Genomic DNA, 9,954 nt, shown 5'->3' on the forward strand with positions numbered 1-9,954 from the left:
CCAGGGCACCTGGCAGCCCTGCCAGCTGAGGTCTCTGTTGTACCCGTTGGCTTCCTAGATGCCGCCCAACACATGCATGCCAGAGGTGGGGACCCTAGAGACAGATGCATGGTCTCTATGGTTGATTCAGTCCTTGGCTTCTCTGCCAAGGGCATCTGTGCACCCTGTGGAAAGTTTCTGCAACGAGGACACAGACTCACTTCCTCTAATATAGTCCCCAGAGGCAAGAGATGAGTATTGGCTAAAGCATTCATATGGAACAGCGTTCTGTCAGAGAATACTGATTCCACAATGGGGATTCATTGATTTAATCCAAGCTTTTGTAGAAAATTATTACAATGTTTTATAGTGACTTAATTTTGTCTCATTTTATTTAGTGGAATGTGTTGATGAGTTCAGAAAAAAAATTTTTTTGGAAATATTTGTACCAAACGTTCTGATATTTGGACTGTTTGGGCCAAATTAAGAAGAAAGCCAGGTTTTGACACCTCAGAGCTTCCTGGGAGATGGAAATACCAGGTGCTGACCAACTTAACTAATGACTTTACCAACCTATGCTGGATTCAGAGACAATTTTGTCATTAGGAATCTGCAGAATAATCAGTCTCCCCACATTTTCTGAAAAAAAACCCAATCAAACCTGGCCTGGATTGCCCCACATTTCACTGGGGTCTCCTAACCTGGTACAAAGGCTGGAAAGGTGCTAAGTGCTAAACAGTATAAAATAGTAAATGCCTTTGGGAACTCCTAGTGGCAAAGTGAAGAACTTCTGAGAGATAGCAGGACAGACTGATTCCGCTTGTGTAATGTTGGAAGATCACTGTGGGTAAAACGGAGGTCCTAGCAACATGGTACTGAAGAAGGAAACCTGGTTTGATACTCACCAAAGCCACAGGGAGCTAGTGCAAACTCTTTTTTCTTAAGCTTTCTACATGGCATCTCATATTTTGCAAGTCTGTTGTTCCTCCTGCTGGGTTGAGGGACATACACCCTGCCCAATCCAGGCACCAGTTGGATGTAATCAAGCTCCTCTTTGGCTTAATAAGTTTTTTCATTTCATTGGGTTCCATGAATCCACTTGACACATTTCTTGTCCGTGCTGCTGGGGGTACCTCTAGACTGGTACGTTCCTTGAGGTGGGCAGGACGCTCAGCTGACATGGGGCATGATGATTTGTGGGACCTTCCCCATTGAGGTGCTCTCTGCTTGGTCTCTGTTCTAGCCTGCTGCAGCAGGAGCCCCTTCTCCTGGTACCCCCGGAGCTGTCTCGAGAAGCTGGGAGCCATGACCTGACTCGAAAAAGCATCATAAAGAGGTAAGTGGTGCAGGACGGGAGGAGGAATTTAGTTAAAATGTCTTGTTTTTTTTCCCCTGCTGATTATTCCAGGTGCGTGGGAGAGGGGAGTATCATGGACTTCTGTCTCCAGGGTTTTGAATAGGACCTGATTCTTACAGCATCATAACCATCTGGGTTTTATTGTCTTCTACTGTGAGCTGAGAGCTGGTGGGAAGTGATGGGCTGGCAGCTGAGCACATGAAAACCCACTAGCAGTCCTCAGACCAGATACATCTCAGGAGATCATGGCACAAGTGTCTCCTACGTTGTCTTGTCCATGGACCTCAAACCAGCTCTGTAATGGCCATCTGTAGATCAACAGGAAAGTTCAGTCCCTTCAAACAATTCATTTCTGGTGGTACTAAAATGACAACAGCATCTCAGTTCCTGAGGGACACCAAGCAAGGGTCAGATGGTGAAAACTTTCAGTTACCGCCATCTCAGTCTGGATCTAAACTGGCTGTTTAGTGATTGATGCATTTCCTTTAGCTTATTGTCTTGGCTTTTTATGTTCCCAGTGACATAGACATCAGCACCCTATAGGGGCCCATTGTTTCCCAGGCTTAGCACTGCCAAGACTGCATTTCCTTAGGGTGACAATCTTTGAACAGAGCCCACACAAGACCTGAGCATCACTTAACTCCCACAGCTTACAGTCTCAGGGAAATCTAGGTTGTGGGTATATCTCTGAGGTATATCTACTCAGCAAGGGGAGGTGTGAATATAGCTCAGATACACATTTGCAAGCTAGCTCTACATCTAGTTATCTCAGATACCAATAGCAGTGACCACACAGAAGCCCAGACCTCAATATGTGCAAAACGGCCAAGTCACCAAGGACCTAGACTGGGTTGTGCAGCCTGCTCCCACAGTTATCACTGTGGCTTCACCATTGCTGGTACCTGAGTTAGCTAGATTGGGTTTGCCTAAATGTGCTGCAGTCACACCTCAACTTCCAGCATAACTAGACAAGACCAAGAATGTACTATAGTCCCCATTTAGACAAGAGGAACTGGGGCATATGGCAGTTAAGGGATTTGAACGTGGTAACACAAGAAATCAGTGGCAGGGGTAGGAACCAGACTCAGAATTCCTAACTCCTAGGTGTGTCCCAGGACCTGCCTTCCTTCCTGCCCACTGCTGGATGTTGGGAGTGAAAATCGTCCCTCTTGACCTCAAGTCAGTGCCCTCCCTATCCCCACAATGGAGGTAACTAAATGTGGATAGGAATGTGTAAAGCTAACTAATAGAAGCTGTATCTAAAAACTACAGTAGAGGCTGGCAGATTTCTCAGTGCATGCCAGAGAAATCCACATAGGCAGTGTCCCACCCAAGAAGGTTATTTATTCCTTTTGTTCTTTTCCCCAGAGGGCAGCAGTCTAAATATTCTCCTGAGCTGGAAAAACCCAAACCCACCTGGGAACAGGTAATAAGCACATTCAAACTGCTTTTTCATTGTCTTTTTGAAGCTTTTCATTAGTTCAGGCTGCAGTGAAAAGGAGGGGTGGAATTTTCTCTGAAAACAATGTCTGCTGTTTGAAAGGTATTTGTGACATCTGAGTACACACATGCACGTACGTGCACAAGCTCACACACACACATGTGACATTTCTCCTGTGCAAGCCTATGTTTGCAGGAAGGACGGGCAAGTCTGAAAGGATTAGAGGTTTGTTTCAAAGAAACACCCAAGATTTCAGCCACTTATTAACAGGTCTACTTCCCAGACCTCTTGAGCCTGCCAAACTGAGCCTGAAGACACATGGGAGGAGGTGTTGAGGAACACAAAGTGAAGGTTAATGGCTAGTGCTGGTGCCAGACTAGATGATCTCTTGGGCCCTTTGGCCTTAAGCTGTTCTGTCTAGCCGAGGTTGGCTGGCGTGGACAGAGGCTAAGCAATGGTAGAAGCCCACTGCTGTAATGAAGCTAGACACCGGTGTCCTGCCAGAGCTTGATTTGGCGCCTGGTGAAGGCAAGTGGAGTCTGACTACAGGGAGAAATGGATTTGGTGTAGGCTTATGTCCTTTAAATGTATTTACCTGCCTGACACCCATTGAGCTCAATACCTTTTGAGGATATGGGGTAGGGTGCCTAGTCATGCAATCCTTGCTTAGCATCAGGTTCCCAGTTTGCACCCATTTACACTGGCTTGCCGTGCCATGTTGAACCTTGCTTGGTCACCAGGCAATGTAAGCTGTGTGTTTGCATCGCTTTCCAATTGTCTTGTCTGTGTGGAGATGGGGTATCCCAAGAGCTCCCTTCCCCCACTCCGCATTCCTGCTTTCCTCAGACATTCTCAATGTATTAATAGCTCTGGCTGAAGCATCGAGCCTTAAACCCATCCAAGGAAAATACAAATGGGCCAGTGAAAAACTATAGGGTGCTGTGGAAATTCCTGAGTCATTAATAACATCTTGGACACCCTTAGCAGAGAATTAAACTTATGGAGGAAACAATACTGCTCCTTTTTACAGAGTGTTTTTCACCCTCTGAGCAATTTATGAGCATTGATTAACTGATTCTCCAAATACCACTTGTGAGCTAGGGATCATGCTTGAATTTATAGCCAGAGGGAGGAAGTGACATGACTGAGGTCACACAGTAGGTCAGTGGCAGAGCCAGCAATGGACTGTGGGAATCTGGTGCTCAGACTAGGTTGTATGTAGTCTCTTTGGGGAATAGGTCATTTGATTTGTTTAGCATGTAGCCCAGTGGAGTCTTAGACTATGACGAGTCTTCCTAGAGTACTACGTTATTAGTAGCAGTGAACATTGCTAACAAGTTATTTAAGTAGTTGCAGTTGCTGAAGAGAGAGATGGAGGCTTCTTTGTGTGGCTAGAATATATATCTCTGTGGTGCACTCCTCTGACTCTCTTCGGAGACATTCAAGAGAAACACAGATCAATCTGAGTCTGAACCATGCTTCCTCTTCTTTTAGCCCAGCTCCTGCCTGCAGTCACTAACATCAAAAGTGAAAGCAGACTCCAAGTTTGGGAAGCTCTTTGACTTCCGTATGCCAGTGCTGATGTGGGACCGTCACCTAACCTCAGAGACATGGAACAAGCTGAAGGAGCGTGGTGTCCCTTATGGCTGGCAGGGCTTGTCCTACACAGGTAATGGAGCACAATCCCCTTTGTCATATGCCAGATGTCCCAGCCCCTTACCCGTTGCATGGGGATGACATACTCTTGTTACCTTGCTAGGCGGGCCTGGTCCCTAAACACCACTGGGATGTGAGTATTGTAAGTGCAGTGGATGGAAACGAAGAAAGGAGGGGTGGCAGCCTGTGAGTATATCAGGGGTATTCATCAGGGCCTGGGGAGCATCTATTCACCAAGGCCCCTCGAGGGAGGACAAGAAATAATGGGCACAAGCTGATTGAAGATCGCTTCAGACTGGATATAAGAAAAAACTTCTTTACAAGCCGAGTGCCAGGGGTTTGGAACAGGATCCCCCAGAGATGGTTCAGCCACCCACCCTGGTGATCTTCAAACAGCGTCTCGATGCCCATCTTGCTGGGGTCATCTGATCCCAGCAGTCTTTTCTGCCGAAGTGCAGGGGGGCTGGACCCAATGATCTGCAAGGTCCCTTCCAGCCCATCTATGAAACTATGAAAGGTGACTTGGAGAAAGATTGTGAAGCCCGTTGCCAGTTCTCTGAGCCTGTTTATAAATCCCCATTTCCTGTTTATAAAGACAATCCCCAGCTCTTGTGGTTGACAAACCTCAGAACAGCTTGGTATCATTATCACCTATTATGCATAAGCAGAGTGAGGCCTGGTTTTGCCCCCGACAGTCCCATGGGTCAGGAGAGCTAAGGCTAACACCCAGCTTTCCCCAATCCCATCCCAATGTGTGCCCCTACAAGCTTCGCTGCCTGTGCCTGAATGGAGGGAATAGGTTCAACTGCATTGCTTTATGTAACCTGACTCCATATCCTATCCCTAATTCCTGCCACCATCCTAGTGGGCAGGGGCCCATGGCACAGGACCCCCCAGGTTAAGGAGCTCCAAATGGCAGCCTGGTTGGCAGGGCCAGCAGGGAGGTTATGGATGAAATGGGCTGTGGATCCCGTACTTGCTTAGAGACCTTAGCAGGAGAGCATGGTGGGGGAGATGCTTGCCAAGGCTGCAGCCTTTGGGAGGACTTCACCCTCCAGAGCCACTGCCTGGCACTTTCCAGTACTCATGTTCTGAGCTGCATGGTTGTGAAGGGTGGGAGGTGGGGGCAGAAACAGCTGGGGAGGTGAGCGGGATGGGGAGGCAGGGGCTGCAAACACCATAGTCACACTGATATTTCCTAGCTATCTCATTTCCTCGCTGGATAGGGCTGGGCAGACCACAGCCAAGGCCTAAACCTGATTTACAGCTAGGGCCGGGTCTCTGTTTGGAAAGGCTTGTGGGGGTGTTGAGAGAACAGAGAGACAGAGGATATGGCAGACCTGCCTGGGCTCCGAGTCCCTACCATGTAAACAGAGGGGTCACTATCTGGTTGATAAAAGCCTTCCTCCCCAGGGAGACAGGAGGGAGAGCCGGGTGGGAGTGGCGGGGCTGGGAAATGCTGCTATCAGTGTCTTGTGACATTTTCCTGAATAAAAGCTCCTAGTGTCCGTGTGATTATTAACTTGGAGTGAAAGGATCTCAGACAACCCGCTCCATTGTTGCAGGCCATTGGCGGCAGGGGATTGTTTCCCTTCCCACCCTGTGCCCACTCCCCAGGCCTCCCCAGCCGGGGCCAGCAGCTTGAATCTCTCAATTGTGAGGTGACGATGGAAGCAGCCGGGGGCAGAGGAAGAAACAAAACAGCGTGGGCAGTGCCGGCTGCAAGGAGCCACTGTTGGGAGGGAGAGGGCAGGGCATTGCCTCAGAGCAAGGCTAGTGAGTGCCATAGGCCCCCACCCCATGGATGCCTCCCATGGGGACTCCCACCACCGCCCTGCCACCTCTCCAGAACCAGCCACATGGGCTCCAGCAGGGCTGGGGTCGGGGAAGAGGCTTCTGTCCTGGATCACTTAAATATGGGGCAAATTTCTTTTTTTAGAAGATTTTAGAGACAAGGGATGCTCAGCATGGGCAGGAAAATGCTGCCCACGTACTGAGCTGGTGCAGGAGTCCATTACAGGCCGTATATAGCTGCCTATTCAGCACCTGCCCCTTCTTGCTTTGATCCCCAGCTATTGCCTCCACCCTCCGTCTCCTCAATGACTCTGCCAACAGATGGCTGATTGACAGAGCCAGCTTCCCCGGAGACTGCATCCGCTGTGCCGTGGTTGGGAATGGAGGGATTCTCAATGGATCCCGGCAAGGCAAGGAGATCGACGCGCATGACTTCGTCTTTAGGTATGGGCAGCTCCACGTCGCTGGGGCTCCTGGGAGCTGTAGCCTGGGAGAAGCCACCAGCTGGAGGGATGTTCACCTTTGGCACAGGTCCATTTGTTCAGCTTTACTGATGAAGGGAAGCCACTGAAAGATCTGGTGGGTTAAAGCTGTTCTCAGTTAGGGGACTTCCAGGTTCACATAACTTGCATTCTTGCTGCCCCAACAGAGCAGTGGGAGTTCTGCTTTAATGAATATCATTTCCCTCTGTGCTCCAGCAGTGGGGGTGAGATTATTAAACATTAACAGTGACACTTCATTGCAAATCTGAGGCAATATCCTCCTTGCCTTTCATTGCACAGTCCCCTTTTCAGGAGATCTTGGCCTATCATGGATTATTCCCTGGCAGGACATATTCTAGGCCCTTTAAATCAACACAGCTTCATCCTACATGGAGTCATCTGCCACAAGGGCTCTTTGCTGAGAGGAGCACCATTAGGTGCAATGTGGAGAAACAAGGACCTGGTGTTCATGTTATAACATCAGGTCTGCACCTTGGCCGAGGTGAAGGTGCCCGTGCAGTGCCCTGTATAACAGTGAGGGATGGGGAAATGAAAGCCAAAGATGCCAGAGCAAATCCCTACTGCCACAGAAGTGGCTACAGGGTTTCTGTTGCTCGGGTAGAGCCGGTGAGACCTCCGTGGTGAAGTTTTGCTGAGCAATACCTTTCTCCTCTCACGCAGTCCACGGCTGGGACTTGAGCTGGGCCTCTGAGGTTATATCTGGACTGCTTTCATAGTGTTCCTGAAGGCACTGCCCAGGTGCCTGCCCCTGAGCACCCACTCCTGCTCCTTTCCGCCCCGTTCTGGGTTTTGTGTGTATCTAGTGGGAGAGGGAACATGGGGCCTGCTTCTCCGCGATACTCTCAGGAGCATTGCAGAGACATGACGGGGGTAATGCAGGTATCGGTCCTCTGTGCTGGCCCATTGTCGTGAAGTGAGATGGCTTTTTGGAGGTAGATGGAGAGGCAAAAAGTTACACCTTTACAACCACAAACTGACGCACACACACGACCCCAGAGGGAAGCAGCGTTGGTGGTAGAGGCAATGTGTTGAGTACCCTGTGGCGAGAGGGCAGCCCTTTATCAGACCCCTCATCTTTGCCCTGGTCCTTCCACAGGCTCAATGGAGCTGTGACCAAAGGCTTTGAGGAAGATGTTGGGACCAAGACCTCCTTCTACGGCTTCACAGTGAACACCATGAAGAACTCTCTCATTGCTTACAGGGAGTACGGCTTCACCCAGGTACCCCAGTCCAAGGTAAGGAATCCCGGCTGGGGCTTGCTCTGAAAACCTTGGGTTGGATCTGGAGACTCATCCGGGTTGAGGGATGGAGCGTTACCACTCTGGGCTGGCGGGCTGTCAATGCGCGCAGCCTGGGAACCAGCGCTTTGACAACAGCCACCTACCGCTCTGCCTGGGAAGAGGCCCCGGCTCCTTTCTGGGTCACCAGAAACTTTCCCTCTATTTGGAAATCACTGTTTGTTGCTCAGTGTCTACATCTCCCGCTCTTCCTGCCAAAGCACATGTGTTTATCTACTCACCCTACATGTGCGGGTGGATGAACGAGGTTCCTTCTAGGCAGGGTTGAGGGTGTGATGGGGCCGGGCTTTTCAGCTTCTAAAGCATCACGTGTCCCGTCCCCTTTCTGCTGCAGGAACTACATTACATTTTCATCCCCTCGGACATGCGCGATTACACCATGCTGAGGTCGGCCATCCTAGGCAGCCCGGTCCAAGACGGTTTGGACAAGGGTGATGAGTAAGTAACCCTACCAGTCTGTCCCAGACCTACCCTAGCCCAGCCAGGCATAGAGCTGTCTTGGCAACTGATACCCTCTCTGCCCAGGGTGGGTATTTCTGCAAAGGTCCTCAGTGCTTACATGGGCCTTGTTGCTGTGGTATCAGCCTGCCTCAGCCCTTAAGATATTCCTCCTTACAGGCCCTGGGAGGTAGGGGAGTGCTATTGTCCTTACAGACTGGGGTATCGTGAAGCTAAGTGACTTGCCTGAGGCTGCACAGGAAGCCTGGGGCAGAGGAAGGACATGGGTGTCTCACATCCCAGGCTGGTGCCTTCTCCACTGAATCAACCTTCCTTTCTCTGAGCTTCAGCAGCCCGATTTTTCACGGTGCTCCAGCCCCCAGTGGGACCGACTCAGTAAGCAGCCTTGGAAACTCTGTCATAACCCACTCTACAGCACTGCAGTACTTAAAGTCTCCACACATGGAAATTAATCTCGTTGCTTTGGTGGCCCACTTTCACTGGCAACCGTTGTTCCTTTGCTAATACAAGGGAAGGATCAAAGCAAGGCAGGAACTGGACAGCAGGGCCCAACTTTAACAGTCACAAAAATAAAAGCCTGTTAATGCCTGGCTGAGTCGCTGCCCTAGAGGCCGTATGTTAAACCCCAGCACCCAAGGAGCAGTGTATTTTCCTTCAGCATTTGATATTTTCTCAGAGCCTGACCTCTCTGCCCTTGACAAATGGCACTGCTGTTTAGTCTAAACAACTAGCCTCTTTTTTAGGTTATAACATAAATACCAAGTTGTCCAAATAGCAGCATGATGTGAAATGATGTTTTTTGATCTCCCTGCCTCAGACCATCAAAATATTTTGGACCAGAGGCATCTGCAAAGAAGTTCAAGCTGCTGCACCCAGATTTCATGCATTATCTAACAGCAAGGTAAGGAAAACAAGGTGTCTTTGGGCAAAACACTCCCGCAATACCACAGCTCCTGTTCAGTGCTGAGCTGACCCAGGTCTATTCCCAGCAGCCTGCCCCTGAATTATTAAGCACCGTCAAACTCAGTCAGTCTTTCTGCTCTTGGCCTGCAGTCTCTTCCTCACCCTGCAGTCTTCCTCCATTGCTGCAACCCACTCCAGTGACACTGAATGTGCTTCTGCTCTCACACACGAGTCAGTTCTGTCCCATTCGTAGCTGTGCAGCTCACTGTGATCCCTTTGGGAATTACCCCAAACTGTTTCTGTCCATTGCAGTTCAACCCAGTTTGGTTCCTTGCAGTCTAATGTGTCTTCCTTCAGCATTTCCTTCATTATGTTTGCTGTGGTTGAAGCCTCCGTTCCTCCTGAGCTCGTTTGCTATAATCCCATCTCTTTGCTCACAGGTTTTTGAGGTCGGATATAATCAATACACAATACGGCTACCTCTACATGCCCAGTACTGGTGCCCTCATGTTGCTGACAGCCCTTCATACCTGTGACCAGGTAAGAGGCTTTGGGGGGGGGGGG

At 49.7% G+C, this 9,954-nt stretch overlaps 1 protein-coding gene across 1 annotated transcript in view; it reads left to right on the forward strand.

Annotated features, from left to right (window-relative positions):
- The window catches only part of ST6GALNAC2 (ST6 N-acetylgalactosaminide alpha-2,6-sialyltransferase 2), a 19,651-nt gene that overhangs the window by 7,357 nt on the left and 2,340 nt on the right, over positions 1-9,954 (forward strand). Inside the window, 8 exon segments of the mRNA XM_019503001.1 lie at positions 1,223-1,315; positions 2,705-2,762; positions 4,272-4,446; positions 6,506-6,671; positions 7,827-7,965; positions 8,363-8,466; positions 9,305-9,388; positions 9,831-9,930. Coding sequence (XP_019358546.1) covers positions 1,223-1,315; positions 2,705-2,762; positions 4,272-4,446; positions 6,506-6,671; positions 7,827-7,965; positions 8,363-8,466; positions 9,305-9,388; positions 9,831-9,930 — 919 coding nt within the window.

The sequence above is a fragment of the Gavialis gangeticus genome, unplaced genomic scaffold (assembly GCF_001723915.1).
Source record: "Gavialis gangeticus isolate Ggan-Ray unplaced genomic scaffold, GavGan_comp1, whole genome shotgun sequence".
In the NCBI taxonomy this organism is placed as follows: Eukaryota; Metazoa; Chordata; order Crocodylia; family Gavialidae; genus Gavialis; species Gavialis gangeticus.